The sequence below is a fragment of the Macaca thibetana genome, chromosome 16 (genome assembly GCF_024542745.1).
Source record: "Macaca thibetana thibetana isolate TM-01 chromosome 16, ASM2454274v1, whole genome shotgun sequence".
In the NCBI taxonomy this organism is placed as follows: Eukaryota; Metazoa; Chordata; class Mammalia; order Primates; family Cercopithecidae; genus Macaca; species Macaca thibetana.
In genome coordinates, this window is record NC_065593.1 from 57,880,676 (window position 1) to 57,899,800 (window position 19,125).

The window sequence follows — 19,125 nt, forward strand, 5'->3', positions numbered from 1 at the left end:
GGCACAATCTCAGCTCACTGCAACCTCCACCTCCCAGCTTCAAGCAATTCCCATGTCAGCCTCCCAAGCAGCTGCGATTACAGGCACACGCCACCATGCCCAGGTAATTTTTTTTGTATTTTTAGTAGAGACGGGGTTTCACCATGTTGCCCAGGCTGGTGTTGAACTCCTGAGCTCAGGCAATCCACCCACCTCGGCCTCCCAAGGTGCTAGGATTACAGGCGTGAGCCACCGCGCCCGGCCTACCCACCGATTTCAGCATCCACTGGTGGGTCTTGCAATGCAGTAATTATTAACTTAGTTTTCAAAGGTGATTTTTGCATTTTCCTCATTCCTTTGACGTTTATTAATTGGAATTCATCTCTAAGAGCAGTCCCTTCTCCAGCTTTTTTTTTCTGAGACAGGGTCTTGCTCTGTCGCTCAGGCTGCAGTGCAGTGGCTGTATCATGGCTCACTGCAGCCTCGACCTCCCGGACTCAAGTGATCCTTCCATCTCAGCCTCCTGAGTAGCTAGAACCACAGGTGCTCACCACCATGCACAGCTAAGCTTTTGTATTTCTTGTAGAGATGGGGTTTCCTTATGTTGCTCAGGCTGGTCTCAAATTCTCGAGCTCAAGTGATCCGCCCGCCTTGGCCTCCCAAAGTGCTGGGATTGCAGGCATGAGCCACTGCGCCAGACCTACCATTTATTTCTTTAGATGTGTGTATCAGTATGAACTCAAGGGATGTTTGTTTGAGTCTGTGAGTCATAATCTGATACTGTCATGCTTTGGCCACTGGGAGCTCCTGGAGATTGTCTCCTGTGCCCCATCCTTATTTAAGCACTTCCTTATTTTGGGATGTCTTCGGTTTTCCTTGTCCCAGCTCTGGACCCAGCTACTTCTCCAGGGAGCCCTCCCTCACTGGAGACGGATTTAGCAACCAAGACCTGGGCAATGGCTGTGCTTGTTGCTTCTGGGCCCTCCTGGGACAGAGCTGGGAAGTGGATCTGTGACACGTGCTTATGCATTTACCCCCGTTGGTTTCTGTAGCTGTCCAGTTCCTACTGTTCCTGTCTCACCTGCCCCTTTCCTTATGTGTAGTTTCTTCCTGTGACAGGGGTAAACCTGGCTCTCAGATTGACACGACATTCACTTATGCCATGTCAGTGCTGTAGGTGAACTGCTCAACCTGTGCCCCCAGGAGGCAGAGTCACTATGGAGGGCACCTTCCTTAATTGTGCATTGTTGTTTTTGTGTTTGACCTGTAGCGTCTACAGTACTGGTTTCAAATGTTGCCTAGATGAGTTCTTTTCTTTCCACCTCCTCCTGCAAATTATGTGATTTGCATAATTTGTACATAGTTAGGTTCATTTGTTAGTTTGTATTCCTTTTGGCTTCCCCCATATCCTCGTTGACTTTTTCTTTCTTTTGTAATTTATGTATGTTATAATGAAATTTATATGAGGGTGTATAATTTTCATAAATGTTTATGGTTTACATGTATTAGCTGTTATTATTAAGAAGTCACCCTGGGATTGACTGGCCAACCATTTGGTGAAAGATAGCAATAAATAATACATCATGAAAGATTTTAATGTAAAAATAAAGCCATGAAAGTACCAGGAAATAAATCTTTTCATTTTAATTATATCAGCTTGTCTGTGATCATGTAGCCTAAGGTAGGCTAGAGTTAATTTTTATGTTATCTCTACACATTATTGAAGTGAATTATAAAATGTTGTAGCATGTTAATTACTTGTAAATTAATATCTATATATGAAAATTAATGTGAGCATATATTTAGTATATAAATCCTTCATAAGTAATTCAAGTTACTCTTAATGATATCTTAAGACTTAAGATTCCTTTTTTTTTAGCTTGTGTTGAATATATCAACATCCAAGAGTTGATGATGCTGCTTAAGGAAAGAAACCTCATGTTTACCTTTGGAAGTTGTAAGGGCACTGACTTATAAAAATTGGGAAATAAAAGGAAAGAATCAGGCATTTGTCTTTTCTGTATGAAGTATTTAATTTTGGGGCAACAATTGATGACAGGGGGTCCTTTTTTAAAAAAATAAAGAACTCCAGCTAAGAAATACAGAAATAATTAGAAAATCAGGCCAGGCACGGTGACTCACGCCTGTAACCCCAACACTTTGGGAGGCCAAGGCATGAGAATCACTTGAACCCAGGAGGCGGAGGTTGCAGTGAGCCACGAGTGTGCCCCTGCACTCCAGCCCAGGCAAAAGAGCAAGACTTTCTCAAAAAAATCCCAAAATTAGAAAATCAGCATTTTGCAGTGCCCAATAAAATGATGCATGTGAGAAACAGTGAAAATTGACGATGACAGTTGAGGAGGCCACTGATAATGGGTGGATCGGACCAGCCCAGCTTCCCAAAACCAACCATACCTCACTACAGTTAGGACCAGAAGACAAGTCCAATGAGGTGAAGCAGCAGAAGGCCCCCAGCACTGCCTCTACAACTCGAACTGGGCTCCTCCTGCCTAAGAAGGGCAGAGGATGGGAGAGGGTTCACAGGACACCGGAGGGATCAGCCCAGCAAATCCAGAACACAGGACATTGTCAGCAAAACACCTGCTCCTCAACACCTGAGTGGCACGAAGCACAGAAGAGGAAATGGAGGCAGTGGCCTCCCAGTGCACAGCGTGGCCTCTGTCCAGACCCTGATGTGGGGACACGATTGCAAGAAGAAGAAACTTGGGGAAAATTGAGCAGAGACTATTAGATGTCAGAAAGCATTGGCAGTTGTGGTGGGTGTGTTCATGGTATTGTTAGGTAAAAAAGAAGAGTCCCTATCTTTGCAGGACAGTAAGGACTTTTTTAACTTCTGTAAGTCACCAACCTGGGCAACATGGCAAAACCCATCTCTACAAAAAAAATACAAAAAGTACCCAGACTCATTGCTGTAACATAAAAAAAAAAAAAAAAAAAAATTATTAACTGGGCATGGTGGTGCTACCTGTGGTCCCAACTACTTGGGAGGATGAAGTGGGAGGATCCCGTGAGCTCCAGAGGTCGAGGCTGCCAGGAGCCAAGATTGTGCCGCTGTACTGCCTGGATGACAGAGCAAGACCCAAAAAACAAAAACTTCTGTAAATCAGACAGTCTCACAAACTCAAAACAAACAGAACCTTGGGAAACAATTACCACCAAGAACATGAATAGGCAGTTCACAAACATGGAAAAAGCTGGAAGCTGGACAAAGTAGTACATGCCTATAGTCCCAGCTACCTGGGAGGCTGAGGTAGGAGGATCACTTGAGCCCAGGAATTTGAATCCAGCTCGAACAACATAGATCCTATCTTAAAAAGTTTCGGCCGCGTGTGGTGGCTCGTGCCTGTAATCCCAGCACTTTGGGAGGCTGAGGCCGGCAGATCACAAGGTCAAGAGATCAAAACCATCCTGGCCACAATGGTGAAACCCCGTCTCTACTAAAAATACAAAAATTAGCTGGGCGTGGTGGCACGTGCCTGTAGTCCCAAGCTACTCAGGAGGCTGAGGCAGGAGAATCGCTTGAACCCGGGAGGTGGAGCTTGCAGTGAGCCAAGATCGTGCCATTGCACTCCATCTCAAAAAAAAAAAAAGGTTTTTAAAAAACAAAATTATTTTAAAAGTTCCAGTGATGCAAGAAAGTCAGTTAAAATAATGTGATGCCATCATTCTAGGACATAGCATTGGCAAAGACATATGTCTGTGTGTGTGTCTTTTGGGTTTTTTTTTTTTTTTTTTTTTGAGAGACAGGGTCTTTCTGCTGCTGAGGCTGGAGTGCAATGGTGCCATCTCAACTCACTGCAACATCCGCCTCCTGGGTTCAAGCAATTCTTCTGCCTTAGCCTCCCGAGTATCTGGGATTACAGGCATCTCCCATCACGCCCAGCTAATTTTGTATTTTTAGTAGAGATGGGATTTTTACCATGTTTGCCAGGCTGGTCTTGAACTCCTGACCTCAGGTGATCCACCCGCCTTGGCCTCCCAAAGTGCTGGGATTACAGGCATGAGCCACCATGCCTGGCCCTATGTGTACAAAATTTTGAAGAATCTTACAGACCAGTGAGTTTTCAGGGTTGCAGGATATAAAATCAACATATAAATCAGTTGTATTTTATATATTAGCAACCAACAAGCCAAAAATGACATTAAGAAAATTCCAATCACACAGTACTAGAGAGACTAAAATACTTAGGAACAAATTTAACAATAAAGTGCCAGACTTGTGCACTGAAAGCTAAAATACTGAGCTAAATTTCCACTTTTATGGTTTGGGAGATACAGTATTGTTAAGTTGGTAGTTCTCCCCAGATTGTTCTATAGAGTCAACAGAATTCCTATCAAATTCCTTTTCCCAGGCCTTTTTATAGAAATTAAAATTTGTATTAATAAAATATAAGTTAAATGTATATTAATAAAGTTATGTGGACATTTATAGGACCTAGAGTAGTCAAAACAATTTTTTATTTTGAAACAGGGTCTTTTTTTTTTTTTGAGACGGAGTCTCGCTCTGTCACCCAGGCTGGAGTGCAGTGGCGGGATCTCGGCTTACTGCGAGCTCTGCCTCCCGGGTTCACGCCATTCTCCTGCCTCAGACTCCCGAGTAGCTGGGACTATAGGCGCCCGCCACCTCGCCCGGCTAATTTTTTTGTATTTTTTAGTAGAGACGGGGTTTCACTGTATTAGCCAGGATGGTCTCAATCTCCTGACCTCGTGATCCGCCCGTCTCGGCCTCCCAAAGTGCTGGGATTACAGGCTTAAGCCACCGCTCCCAGCCTCTTTTTTTTTTTTTTTTGAGATGGAGTCTTGCTCTGTCGCCCAGGCTGGAGTGCAGTGGTGCGATCTCAGCTCACTGCAAGCTCTGCCTCCCTGGTTCACACCATCATCCTGCCTCAGCCTCCCAAGTAGCTGGGACTACAGGTGCCCGCCACCATGCCCAGCTAATTTTTTGTATTTTTAGTAGAGATGGGGTTTCACCATGTTAGCCAGGATGGTCTCTATCTCCTGACCTTGTGATCCATCTGCCTCAGCCTCCCAACATGCTGGGATTACAGGTGTGAGCCACCGCGCTCGGCCTTTTTTTGGTTTTTTTTTTTTTGGAGACAGAGTTTTGCTCTTGTCACCCAGGCTGGAGTGCAATGGCACAATCTCGGCTCACTGCAACTTCTGCCTCCCGGTTTCAAGCAATTCTCTTGCCGCAGCCTCCCGAGTAGCTAGGATTACAGGCATGCGCCACCATGCCTCGCTAGTTTTATATTTTTTAGTAGAGACCACACTTCACCATGTTGGCCAGGCTGGTCTTAAACTCCTGACCTCATGTAATCCACCCTCCTCGGCCTCCCAAAGTGCTCGGATTACAGGCGTGAGCCACCGTGCCCAGCCTATGGTGAATAAATTTTCAACAAAGACAGCGAGGCATTGCACTGGGGGAAATCGCAGTTTCTCAACAAGAGGTGCCAGGACAGGTGGATGTTCCTACACACAGAAAAGATGTTCACTCCGTATGCAAAAGTTAACCTAAAAAATATGGACTATAGATCTAAGTGTCAACAAGCATAAAATATAGCAGAAGATCACAGAAGAAAATACGAGGGAAAATCTTTACAATATCCAGTTGGGCTAAGAGTTTGTTTTTGAGATAGGGTCTCTGTCACCCAGGCTGGAGTGCAGTGGTACAATCATAGCTGACTGCAGCCTTGACACCAAGGGCTCAAGTGATCTGCCTTCCTCAGCTCAGGAGTTCTCAGGATAGCAAAGGCATGAGCCATGTGGAAAAAAACTACTTCACTAGAATAAAAGGTTTTGCCCCTTAGAAGACATCATTAAGAAAATGAAAGACAAACCACATAAAATGTCTGCAAATCACATCTTTTTTTTTTTTTTTTTGGAGACTGAGTTTTGCTCTTGCAGCCTCTGCCTTCTGGGATCAAGCAGTTCTCCTGCCTCAGCCTCCCGAATAGCTGGGACTACAGGCGTGCGCCACCACATCCGGCTAATTTTTGTATTTTTGGTAGCGATTGTGTTTCACTATGTTGGCCAGGCTGGTCTCGAACTCCTGGCCTCAGGTGATCCGCCCGCCTCAGTCTCCCAAAGTGCTGGGATTACAGGTGTGAGCCACAGCACCCCATCTCATATATCTGATAAAGGACTGTATATAGGATATGTGAGTACTCATAACTCAGACAGCCCAATTAAAAATGAGGAAAGATTTAAATAGGTTTCTGCCCAGGAAGACTCATCAGGGAAATGCAGGTGCAACCCACAGTGTGACACGACACTGCTTCACATTCTTACAGCTGGGATTGAGCACAGCAGGTGTTGCCAAGCCTGTGGCCACCTGGAGCAGCCCAGCGTTGCCAGGGGGTGCAAAGTGGCACACCTACATTGGGAAACATTTGGGGACTTCCACTCAGGAATCTACCCAAGAGAAATGAAAGCACATGTTCATGAAAAGGCTTAATGCAATGGTTATAATGGTTTATAATGTTCCTAAATGTTTATGGCGGCATTATTCATAATGCACAAAAAAGAAACCATCCAAATGTTTGCCAACTGGAATGGTTACAAACAAAATGTATACCCACGCAATCGAATCTTAAAAGGATAAAATACTCTCTAAAACATGAGTGAGCCTCAAAAACATTACACAGTATAATCGTCATTTATGTGAAGTGTCCATCAGAGGCAAGTTTATAGATACTAAAAGCAGGACTGTGATTGCCTGGGACAGGGTGTAGGGTGTGGGTGGTGGGAGCAGGCATCAGCTGAAAATAGCTCAAAAGAATTTGGGGCTGGGCAGAGTGGCTCCCAAAAATGCCCTCCTGTGTTCATTTATGTGTCTGAACAAAGCAGCTGCGCGCGTGTGTGCGAGTGGTCTCCGCTTCTCTTGGCCAGTCTGGGTTCCCTGCCAGAAGCCTGGCAGTATGGGCCAGACAAGGCCCTGTCTGCTTGGAGCTCAAGAGTGATTAAAAGAGGTGGGGTGGCCAGGCGTGGTGGCTCACACCTGTAATCCCAGAACTTTGGGAGGCTGAGGCGGGTGGATCACCTGAGGTCAGGAGTTCGAGACCAGCTTGGCCAACGTGGTGAAACCCTGTCTCTACTAAAAATACAAAAATTAGCTGGGCATGTTGGTTCACACCTGTAGTCCTAACTACTCGGGAGGCTGAGGCAGGAGAATTGCTTGAACCTGAGAGGTGGAGGTTGCAGTGAGCCGAGATTGTGCCATTGTACTCAAGCCTGGGTGACACACAGAGACTACGTCTCAAAAAAATAATAAATAAATAAAAAGAGGAGTCCACGCTAACAAGTCCACAGCCCTAACAAGTGCTGCGGGCTGGACGTGGGGCAGCGTCCCACCCAGTGTCTGGTGCAGGGCCTTTAGGGGCTTGGCCTCCAGTAGTGGAGAGCACAGGGCTGAGTGCGAGCACTACAGCTGGGCCAGGCCACTCACGTTATGCGGCCGTTCCTGATGCTTCAACACGGTCCTTGTGGGCGAATGGGTGAAATCTCGGAACAAGTGGAGTGGGGACCTGAGCGTCTGCGGTGAAGCCCAGGCTAAGGAAGCCCCTCATCTGCTCACGGTGCCAGGAGGTCTCTGCCTTCTGGTCCTGAGGAGTCGCGAGATTCCTGAGGGATACTAGGGTCTCTGCAGCTGTGCCTGCGCCAAGTAGCCGCGCGAGCTGCGCATGAATTCTGTCTCAACCTGGAGAAAAAAGCCCCGGCTGCGCCCTCGCCCACCACGAGCTTTCCACGGGGCGTGGGCGTGCAAGGGGCTCCTCCTTGTCCCAAAGCCCTGTCCTTCCACGGGAGACACCAAGGCTCTGGAGCGGCCCGCGCGCCGGCGCACTCGCCTATGTTTAACGAGAACTTAATCCCCGTGCCCGTTACCTCCCCGAAGTCCCGGGACTAGATAACAAGGCCCCGAAACGAGAGTCGCAGTAGGACCGACTGGGCCGGGGAGGGCAGCGAACTGCACCTGCGCGGGCTTCCAAAGCCCACGCGGCCGCCGCAGGCCTGCAGTGGGCGCGGGTTGGACAGCGGCGAGAGGCGGGACGGGACCTCGCCTCCTGGGCGCGGGCGCCCTGGGCTCGCGTGGGGGAAGTGCCCTGGCTTACAGAGGTGACCACTGCCAGGGCTCGGGGTGGAAGGTGACGACTCCAGAACCCACGCGGAACGCGCCCACGAGGCCCGGCCGCAAGATGGCGACGCCGTGCCCCCGGCCACCCGCGCGCCGCGCATGCGCCCTGGCCTTCCCCGCCCGAGCGAGCGGAAGTCTCGTGACCCCGGAAGTGACAGGCAGGGCGGGCGGAGCGGCTGACGACGTTCGTCATTTAGTGCGGGAGGGAGCCTGAGCCGCGCGGCCGAACCCTCCGGTGAGTGGCCGTGGCGGGGCGGAGGCGGCGGGCCGGGGCGGGGACCGGCGGCGCCGGCGGAGGCGGGGGGCGCTGGGGTAGGGGCTTCCGCCTTTGTTCGCGCCCCGCCCTGAGCCCGCGGCGGGGTCTCGGCGGGCGGGGGCGCGGTGACAGCGGACCAGGGCGGCGCGGGTCAGGGCGGGGCCGGGGCGGGACCGGGTGGTGGCGGCCCCGGACCCACGTGCGGGACCCGGGCCGGAGGGGCGGCGGGGGCCAGGGGACTGCGAGCCCCGCCCGAGCGCCCCTGAGCTTCTTTCATGGCCGCCGAAGCGCGTGGGGCCCGGGCCAGACCGGAGGACCCCTCCCTGGGGACGCGGGGGGCGCCGGGCCGGCAGCCGCGGTCCATGGCGTTCCGGGGCGACGCGGGGATTGGGGCGCGGCCTCCCCCAGCGCCCGGGCCACGCCCGGCGCGGATTGCGGGCCCTGCGGAAGTGCGGGCCGCGCCCTAGGATCCCAGCGCCTGCGGCCACCCTTGCGCGGCGCAGAGGCCCCAGCGCCTGGAGGAAGCAGGGCGGCCTGGACCCCAGCCTGGGCGTCCCGGGTGGGCTGCTCCCTGATCCACCTCACACGCTGCCGGGAAGAATCTGAGCCTGACATTCCCGCGCTCGGGTCCCTGCCGGGTCAGTGCTGCCCCGGGCACTCCCGGGTCCCGATCTACAAGAGGGCCCAACGGTACTGAGCGGCTGTGGTAGCTCCCAAGTGTAGGTCACAGACTCTTACAATTGTAGAGAAACCGGAGATACTTAGGATCCCCTGTGCCCCGTTGGCTCCCTGCGGTATTCTGGCTGCCTCTAGCATCCTTGCTCCAGGGGCATCCTGTTTGAAGGATGAGGATGAGGATGAGCCGACCACACAGGTTTACATGTGACTAGCACGGCCAGAGGAGCATCCCTACTGAGGGATACCCAGCCCCGTTACCCGGTAGGGCAAGGGCCTGGGCAGCTCAGGAGCAGCAAGCCCATAAGAGAGGCTTTAGTGTGGGCCCTGCCAGTTGGGTCTGGGGCCTACTAGCCCCGCCCCACGCATGCCGGGGGCTGCTGCCTCCTCCATCGTGGAGGGGGAGGTGTGCCCTCTCTCCCCAGGACCGGCTGCAGTTCCCATTTTGTCTTAGATGTTATACCTGGCGTGGGGCACCTCACACTGCCCCAGAGGATGCCCCTGAGGAGGAGTTGGGCGGAGGAGAGGAGCGAGGGTGGCCCCCTTGGAGCCCTTTTGGAGCTCTGGCTGCAGTCCACGCTTCTGCTCAGAAAGTGCGCATCCGTTGGGGATCCAGGTCCAAGGCCTGCCACCGTCCCGCCCACAGGTGTCCTGACCCAGGCTAAGCGTGAGCATGGCTGAGCAGGAGCCCACAGCCGAGCAGTTGGCCCAGATCGCAGCAGAGAACGAGGAAGATGAGCACTCGGTCAACTACAAGCCCCCGGCCCAGAAGAGCATCCAGGAGATCCAGGAGCTGGACAAGGACGACGAGAGCCTGCGAAAGTACAAGGAGGCCCTGCTGGGCCGCGTGGCCGTTTCGGCAGGTGAGTCTGGGCTGCGGGAGCCCGGTGACCACCCGTGCACTCCAGCTGTCTTGCCGCTCCCCAGCCCCTGCTTCCACTGGCGGGGGTGAGGCCCTCACCTCCTGTCACTCCCCAGACCCCAACGTCCCCAACGTCGTCGTGACTGGCCTGACCCTGGTGTGCAGCTCGGCCCCGGGCCCCCTGGAGCTGGACCTGACAGGTGAGCGCCCTGCGGCTGCGGGGGTTCGGGCGGCCCCTGGTGGGGATCTCGGGAAGTGCAGCCAAGGGGCCGCGCGGGGCTGGGGGCGCGGGGCTGCTGGGCAGTCACTGAAGGAGAGGTCCCCCCAACAGGTGACCTGGAGAGCTTCAAGAAGCAGTCGTTTGTGCTGAAAGAGGGTGTAGAGTACCGGATAAAAATCTCTTTCCGGGTAAGCTGTCGGCTGCTGTGGCCAGGGAAGGGAGGCGGGACTGGGGCCGACCTTCCCTGATCTTCGCTTCGGGTCCTGCAGGTTAACAGAGAGATCGTGTCCGGCATGAAGTACATCCAGCACACGTACAGGAAAGGCGTCAAGAGTGAGTGGGGCCCCGGGCAGGGCGGAGGGGGCCGTTTGGGTGCGTGCTGCCCAGCGGGGACGCAGGGCCGCTGACCGCCCTCTTCCTTGTGCCGCAGTTGACAAGACTGACTACATGGTAGGCAGCTATGGGCCCCGGGCCGAGGAGTACGAGTTCCTGACCCCCGTGGAGGAGGCACCCAAGGGTATGCTGGCCCGGGGCAGCTACAGCATCAAGTCCCGCTTCACAGACGACGACAAGACCGACCACCTGTCCTGGGAGTGGAATCTCACCATCAAGAAGGACTGGAAGGACTGAGCCCAGCCAGAAGCAGGCAGGGCAGACGGACGGACGGACGACGGACAGGCGGATGTGTCCCCCCAGCCCCTCCCCTCCCCATACCAAAGTGCTGACAGGCCCTCCGTGCCCCTCCCACCCTGGTCCGCCTCCCTGGCCTGGCTCAACCGAGTGCCTCCGACCCCCCTCCTCAATCCTCCCCCGCCCACAGGCCCAGCCTCCTCGGTGGTCTTGTGTCTCGTTGCTGCTTCTGCCTGTGCTGTGGGGGAGAGAGGCCCCAGCCAGGCCTCTGCTGCCCTTTCCGTGCCCCCCAGGTTCTATCTCCTTGTCACACCTGAGGCCTGGCTTAAGGAAGGAGCGGAGCAGCCATTCTCCAGGCCCCGTGGTTGCCCCTGGACGTGTGCGTTTGCTGCTCCGTGGTGGAGCTGGGGTGTGGGATGCAGGGTCTTGTGGGGGCCGGGCCATCCTCCAGCCCTGCTGCTCCCTGGCCAGCCCCTTTGTCGCTGTCAGTCCCGTCTAACCATGATGCCTTAACATGTGGAGTGTGCTGTGGGGCCTCACTAGCCTCTAACTCCCTGTGTCTGCATGAGCATGTGGCCTCCCCGTCCCTTCCCCGGTGGCGAACCCAGTGACCCAGGGACATGTGGGGTGTGCTGCTGCTGCTCCCCAGCCCACCAGTGCCTGGCCAGCCCGCCCCCTCCCATGGCCAGGACTGTGGAGATGGCTCCGGCGGCTTGGGGAAAGCCAAATTGCCAAAACTCAAGTCACCTCAGTACCATCCAGGAGGCTGGGTGTTGTCCTGCCTCTGCCTTTTCTGTCTCAGCGGACAGCGCCCAGAACCCACCCCCTAGAGAGCCGTCAATGGACAGCCTCACTCACCCCACCTGGGCCCAGCCAGGAGCCCTGCCTGGCCATCAGTATTTATTGCCTCCGTCCGCGCTGTCCCTGGGCCGCTGGCCTGCCGCCTGTTTCCCCAGGCTCTCGGTGCCACCACCCCCAGCAGGCCCTCCCTGACCCAGCCAAGAACAAACAAGGGACCAAGTGCACACATTGCTGAGAGCTGTCTCCTGTGCCTCCCCAACCCCGTCCCTGGTCTTCATGTTGTGTCTGCCAGGCTCAGGCAGAGGCACCTGTCCCTGCTTCTCCTTTTCTGACCGGGAAATAAATGCCCCTGAAGGAGCCAGGGCTGTCTACTGCTTGGCATTTTCAGGGTCTGGCAGGGGAGGGCCTGGCTCCTCTGCTGCCTGACAGGCTTTAGGAGACAAAAGGGAAGATGACCCTGGTGGGGTGGTGGGAAGGGAAGGGCAGGGCCCCCCTTGAAATGCTGTGGCTGCTAGGCCTCTTGCAACTATCTGGGAAGAAAAGAATGTGACTCCCAGCGACACCAGCCCTAGGCAGCACAGTCTAGAACAGTGCAGAAGACTGTGGCTGCGGTTGCCGGTCCCTGCTGAGGGAATGGGGAGGCAGGCCTGGCCTGTGCAGCTCGGATGCTGCCAGAGGGAGAGCCGCTTGATTCCCTGGCTGGGCTCCAGGGTGTCAAGTTGGCTCGGCTGTCGGCGTGCCCTCCAATGACTGGATCCCAAGGAAACCCAGGGAGGAACAGGCCCAAGCCAGGGTGGGCCTGGTAGCCCCTGACGCATGTGGGTGCGGCTGTGGCTTAGGCAGGAAGTCAGTACCCAGGTAGCAGGGTCCACAGGTGCCTACTGCACCAGCTCTTCACAGACACAGCCAAGTACCCTCCAGGATCGGGCAGTGCCAGAAACCCAACAGTGAAAAGGCTTGGTGTGATGGGATTGGCAGGAGACTAAGGGCATCCTCACTGCGGTACAGTGCAAAGGGGCTACTGGGAAACCACGCAGGGCCTCCTGGGGCAGGTGCACTCAGCCAGGGGCCCCAACCATTGCAGCATGAGGACAGCCCAGCTTTTCCGTGTCTGCAGTCACGTGGGGGTAGCACTGCCTCCTCTTTGAGCTCCATCTCCAAGAGCCTTCAGGAACTTCAAACCCATGCCCTTCTACTGTGCAGGGAGAAGAGGCGAAGTAACAACCACTTACAAGTGTCCATTCAGAAATTACCCTTTTTCTGCTTCTGTGGTAAGGTGTTGAGAAAAATCATATTCCACACAGAGGCAGCTGCTACCCTGGGGCCCTCCTACCGGTCATTCTGACGCAGGCCATGCTGCTCTGGGGTTTATCAGCAGGGCTGGGGTGGGCAGGGAGACACCTTCATGCCTCAGGTCACTAACCACACACCTGTGCCAGGGCATTGCATGCGGGCCCCACTGCCCCCTCACCCCATCCTTGCCAGGCTTTTGTGGGGGCCACAGAGGCTGAGCCTAGAGCTGACCCTATGTTAGACACCTCAACAGAATGGCACCTTCCTGAAGAAGCTGGTCCAGACCCAGATCAGAGCAGTCAGAGAGAAAGGCTGGGTCAGCCCCCAGCCCTTGATTCCGCAGGGAGCAAAGACCCTACCCAGCCTCTCCCAGAACTGCTCCTGGCCCCAAGTGAGGTGGTCTCCTGTCGCACTGCTGCTTCTGCCTGTGCTGTGGGGGAGGTAGGGAGGTGGGGTGGTGAAACCACAGGCTGGAGGGTCACCCCACTGGACAGACACCAGCCCAGCCAGGGAGGGTGAGCTCCACGGCAGCTGCCCCTGCCAGGCAGTTTCCTCCATGCTCCCAGTTCGCTTCTTCCACGCTCCAGCAGAGTCCCCAAGCCCAGTGCCACGGTGTTGTCAGCAGCTCAGCTCATCGGGCAAGGGCCTTCTGAGCTCGGGCTGAGCCAAAGGGCTTCACCTTCTTGCTCCTGGATTTTCCCAGCTTTGCTAGACATGTGAACTCAGACCCGGATGCCAAGCTGTACGGGCATGCTGCCAGCAGCCAGGACTTTGGGCTGGCCCCTCCCCTGGTGCAGGATAACATGAGGTGGCACCTGCACAGTGGGCATGACGTGTCTCTCGGGTCCCAAGTCTAACCTGATCCTCGTGGCCCCACTTGGGACCTGTTTGTACTGCCTGGTGCTCCAGATAGGCCTCCCCGCCTCCAGCAGCCTGCACCTACAGTCTCCTCTCCCAATCTCCGCAGGTCCATAGCTCCCAGCAGTCCCCTAGCATCCACCTCCTCAGCCACCCCCAGGTGGACACTTCTTCCATTCAGGAGGGTGACAAGTCACAGTGCCAGCCAGTGCTAGGTCAGGGTCTGGGATGTGACCAAATAACCACAGGTTACCATGATTTCTGAGAACCTTCTCTGTGCCCAGCACTGCCCTGCACCATGATCACCTACTACACGCTGCAGGGCCCACTCACCACCGCGCTGCTGCTGGATTTCTCCCTCCTCTGGGCACGGCGGGCTGCTGCTCAGTGGGAACACAGGAGGGACTTCAGAGCACTGCCCAGGTGCCCATGAGCCTGCTGCTACCCCCACCATACCTTCGACCAGACTGCAGGCTGAAAGGGAGCTGTTTTGCTCTAAGAGCTCTATTTTTTTTTTTTTTTTTTTGAGATGGAGTCTCGCTCTGTCACCCAGACTGGAGTGCAGTGGCGCGATCTCGGCTCACTGCAAGCTCTGCCTCCTGGGTTCACGCCATTCTCCTGCCTCAGCATCCCTAGTAGCTGGGACTACAGGCGCCGCCACCACGCCCAGCTGATTTTTTGTGTATTTTTTAGTAGAGATGGGGTTTCACCATGTTAGCCAGGATGGTCTCGATCTCCTGACCTCGTGATCCGTCTGCCTTAGCCTCCCAAAGTGCTGGGATTACAGGTGTGAGCCACCGCACCTGGCAGAGAACTATATTTTTAAGAGTAGTATCTGGCCAGAAGCAGATCACTTGAGCTCAGCAGTTCAAAACCAGCCTGGGCAACACAGGGAAACCCTATCTCTAAAAAAATAAAAATTAGGTGGGCATGGTGGTGTACACCTGTAGTCTCAGCTACTCAGGAGGCTGAGCCAGGAGGATCACTTGAGGCCAGAAGGCTGAGGCTGCAGTGAGCCAAGACTGCACCACTGTGCTCCAGCCTGAGTGACACAGCAAGACCCTGTCTCAAAAGGGTAATATTGTACACACAGTACATTTAAAAATCGCCGGGCACGGTGGCTCACACCTATAATCCTAGCACTTTGGGAGGCCGAGACGGGCGGGTCACCTGAGGTCAGGAGTTCGAAACCAGCCTGGCCAACATAGTGAAACCCCGTCTCTACTAAAAATACAAAAAATTAGCTGGGCATGATGGCACATGCCTGTAATCCCAGCTACTCGGGAGGCTGAGGCAGGAGAATTGCTTGAACCAGGGAGGCAGAAGTTGCGATGAGTCGAGATTGCACTGTTGCACTCCAGCCTGGACGACAAGAGCAAAACTCTGTCTCAAGGAAAAAAAAAAAAAAATGCATCAATCAAAATATTTAATCACTAACCAGTTGGTCGGGCATGATGGCTCACGCCTGTAATCCCAGCACTTTGGGAGGCCAAAGTGGGCGGATCATGAGGTCAGGAGTTCGAGACCAGCCTGACCAACATGGTGAAACTCTGTCTCTACTAAAAATACAAAAATTGGCTGGGCGCGGTGGCTCACGCCTGTAATCCCAGCACTTTGGGAGGCCGAGGCGGGTGGATCACGAGGTTAGAAGATCGAGACCATCCTGGTTACCACGGTGAAACCCCATCTCTACTAAAAGACACAAAAAATTAGCCAGGCATGGTGGTGGGCACCTGCAGTCCCAGCTACTCAGGAGGCTGAGGTGGGAGAATGGCGTGAACCCAGGAGGCGGAGCTTGCAGTGAGCTGAGATCGTGCCACTGGACTCCAGCCTGGGCAACAGAGCAAGACTCCCATCTCAAAAAAAAAAAAAAAAGGCCGGGCGCGGTGGCTCAAGCCTGTAATCCCAGCACTTTGGGAGGCCGAGACGGGCGGATCACGAGGTCAGGAGTTCGAGACCATCCTGGCTAACACGGTGAAACCCCGTCTCTACTAAAAAATACAAAAAAAAAAAAAAATTAGCCAGATGTGGTGGTACGTGCCTATAATCCCAGCTAGTCAGGAGGCTGAGGCACGAGAACCGCTTGAACCTGGGAGGCGGAGGTTGCAGTGAGCCAAGATTGCGCCACTGCACTCCAGCCTGGGCAACACAGCGAGACTTTGTCTCAGAAAAAAAAAAACAAAAACAACTAACCAATATTTAATGGGTCCCTTCTCCAAGCCTGAGACTCCCTAAAGGATGTCTGGAGCACCTGTGATGATCCAAAGAAATGCCAACCACAGGAGAGCCCTGACCCCCAAAGGCACACTCCTCGAAGGGCCTGGGCATGAGGTGAACACAGCCCATCTTCTCACCCTAGGGTTAGAAGGCACATGAGCAGGCCTCAGGAAAAGGGTAACAGCCCTCTACAGGTGCCCAGCGGAACCAGCCTGCATTCTTGGGGGCAGGACCCATGCCCTGCACATTTCCATCCACTGAACAACCCCCATAGAGGAGGGCATCTCAGGCCATCGCAGACCAGGCTTCCTCCCTCCAGCGTTCCCAGAGCCCACTTTTCCTGCACCTGTTGGGTTGGTGTAGGAAGCCAGTCCAAGGGCAGAGGCACCTTAAGAGGACACTCTGGGCAGCCATGGCATCCGTCTAAAATACTGTGATTCGGCTGGGCATGCTGGCTCACACCCTAACCCCAGCACTTTGGGAAGCTAAAGAGAGGAGGATCCTTTGAGGTCAGGAGTTCGAGACCATCCTGAGCAACATAGCAAGATTCCATCTTCAAAGAAAAAAATAAAAATGCTGCCATCTATCTAGGTTAGTTCTGGTTGGGCACCCTGGTTTTCATAGAAGGATGTCAGGCCAGCCACAGCCACCTGGGCTGAAGAGCAGCCTTGTCCTCTGCTACTCTGGCCAGGCCTTCACCAGCACTGAGGTGTGTTCCACTGGCCCAGAGCCAGCCTGAGATTTATCCATGGCCACTGGGATCCTCGCCTGGTCCGTGTGCCCTGAGACTTATCCACAGCCACTGGGATCCTTGCCGGGTCTGTGTGCCTTGAGTATTCTCCACTTGGTCCCAGTTCTCACTGTCTGTGAACACTTTTCCTTTTTATTTCACTGTATGCTCTAGACTAAGCTGCCGCCAAACCATCACAAGCTAATCAACATTATGTTAGTCAAATCTCTTCACTCTTTCCCCAACAGTGGACAAAACACAAGCTCCAATATTTAGGCATCTGAACTCTGACCTCGTACCTAGATGTGGTACAAATGTGGGGTGGGGTTTTTTGTAAGATACAGGGTCTCTGTCACCCAGACAGAAGTGCAGTGGTATGATCATGGCTCACTGCAGCCTCAACCTCCCGGGCCCAAGCTGTTCTCCTGCCTCACCCTCCCAAACAGCTGAGATTATAGGCAGGCAACACCATGCCCAGCTTGTCTGAGGCCCCAAATTGTGGTCTGTAAAACAGCTCACGGCAACCACAAAAACACTGGAAGATAGTGCAGCAACCTGAAGCAATTTCCATCTGTCCAGAGGGCAGAAGGGACCGTGCCTGCAATCAAAACGAGCTCTGAAGAGATGGTGTTTCCCGAGTGGGCTCCAGGCCAGTGCTCAGCGAGGCACATACTCATATTCCTTCTAGGCCAGAAAATCACCCAGAGGAAGCAGACAGTTCTCCCAGCAGTTACAACCTATGCCTCTGACTGACCTTTGCTCCGCTGGCACTGGGGGGAGGGGCACAGAGGACCCAGTCTTGACCACAAGGAACTCACCTTCTAGGGCAGGGAGTTCCCTGTGTGAAGGATGAGAAGCATGAACAACTGATCAACAAACACAAACTCTCAAAGTACAAAAGCAACTTACTCTACGTTTTACCATTTCAAAAGTCAGGATGCTATTGCAGTCAATGTGTATACATTTAACGTGGGAGCATTTCCCTTTTCCCTGCCAAATTTCAACTTTAAAATCAGTGGTGGTGCTGCTTCCCAGCGGAGGAAAGTGAGGGGAATGGAGAGGGCAGGCACCTGGGGAAAAGGAGAGCAGCAGGTTCCAGGCAGTGAGGGAGAGGGAGGGCTGCCAGTGTCCAACAGTAACAAAATGCAGACCTTCTATGTAATTTTAAAGTTTCTAAAAGCCACATTAAAAGATAAAAGAGGAGGCCGGGTGCGGTGGCTCACACCTGTAATCCCAGCACTTTGGAAGGCGAGGCAGATGGATCGATCTACGTCAGGAGTTCGAGACCAGCCTGTCCACATGGTAAAACCCTGTCTCTACTAAAAATACAAAATTAGCTGGGCGTGGTGGCAGGTGCCTGTAATCCCAGCTACTCAGGAGGCTGAGGCAGGAAAATCGCTTGAACCCGGGAGGCGGAGTGAGCCGAGATTGCCCATTGCACTCCAGCCTGGATGACAAAATGAGACACTGTCTCAAAAAAAAAAAAAAAAATATATATATATAAGAGTAAACAAATATTATTTTTTGAGACAGGGTGTCTACCTGTTACCCAGGCTGGAGTGCAGTGGTGGGATCATGGCTCACTGCAGCCTCAGCCTCCTGGGCTCAAGTGATTCTCCCACCTCAGCCTCCCAAGTAGCTGGGACCACAGGTGCACACCACAGCGCCTGGCTAATTTTTTTTTTCTGAGACGGAGTCTCGCTCTGTCGCCCAGGCTGGAGTGCAGTGGCCGGATCTCAGCTCACTGCAAGCTCTGCCTCCCGGGTTCACGCCATTCTCCGGCCTCAGCCTCCCGAGTAGCTGGGACTACAGGCGCCCGCCACCTCGCCCAGCTAGTTTTTTGTATTTCTTAATAGAGACGGGGTTTCACCGTGTTAGCCAGGATGGTCTCGATCTCCTGACCTCGTGATCTGCCCGTCTCAGCCTCCCAAAGTGCTGGGATTACAGGCTTGAGCCACCGCGCCCAGCCATGGCTAATTTTTTAAATGTATTTTTTGTAGAGACGGGGGGCGGGGTCTCACTATGTTGCCCAGGCTGGCCTCGAACTCCTGGGCTGAAGGGATCCTCCTGCCTCGGTCTCCAAAGGCGGTGGGATTACAGGAGTGAGTCACACAGCACCTGGCCTCAATATTATTATGTAATCCAACGTATGTATACAGAGTATTTCAACATGTAGTAGTCAAAGTAAAGTTATTAACGAAATACTGTACCTTGTGTCCCCCAGCCCCTACACGCACATTCAGTCTTTTTTTTTTTTTTGAGATGGAGTCTTGCTCTGTTGCCAAGGCTGGAGTGCAATGGCGTGATCTCGGCTCACTGCAACCTCTGCCTCCCGGGTTCAAGCGATTCTCCTGCCTCAGCCTCCCGAGTAGCTGAGATTACAGGCGCGCGCCATCAGGCCCAGCTAATTTTTGTATTTCTAGTAGGGATTTCACCACGATCAAGCCGGTCT

At 53.9% G+C, this 19,125-nt stretch overlaps 4 protein-coding genes across 9 annotated transcripts in view; 3 read left to right on the forward strand and 1 right to left on the reverse strand.

Moving 5' to 3' along the window:
• The window catches only part of LOC126939141 (anaphase-promoting complex subunit 11), a 94,659-nt gene that overhangs the window by 22,084 nt on the left and 53,450 nt on the right, over positions 1-19,125 (reverse strand). Inside the window, exon 1 of one of the 5 annotated variants that reach the window (XM_050764112.1) lies at positions 9,820-9,823. The exons of the other annotated variants lie outside the window; for them this stretch is intronic. The gene's annotated coding sequence lies outside the window, so the exon portion shown is untranslated. Of the gene's footprint in view, positions 1-9,819; positions 9,824-19,125 lie in introns of those variants that run through there. 5 annotated transcript variants of the gene reach the window in all.
• The window catches only part of MCRIP1 (MAPK regulated corepressor interacting protein 1), a 69,547-nt gene that overhangs the window by 8,242 nt on the left and 42,180 nt on the right, over positions 1-19,125 (forward strand). The window lies entirely within an intron of this gene.
• Positions 8,273-11,932, forward strand: ARHGDIA (Rho GDP dissociation inhibitor alpha). Its single transcript, XM_050764066.1, has 6 exons — positions 8,273-8,366; positions 9,709-9,925; positions 10,041-10,124; positions 10,256-10,332; positions 10,414-10,477; positions 10,575-11,932. The coding sequence occupies exons 2-6, from the start codon at positions 9,736-9,738 to the stop codon at positions 10,772-10,774; spliced, it is 615 nt and encodes a 204-aa protein (XP_050620023.1). The 5' UTR covers positions 8,273-8,366; positions 9,709-9,735; the 3' UTR covers positions 10,775-11,932.
• The window catches only part of OXLD1 (oxidoreductase like domain containing 1), a 157,610-nt gene continuing 148,968 nt past the window's right edge, over positions 10,484-19,125 (forward strand). The window contains exon 1 of the mRNA XM_050764094.1: positions 10,484-10,487. The gene's annotated coding sequence lies outside the window, so the exon portion shown is untranslated. The remainder of the gene's footprint in view (positions 10,488-19,125) is intronic.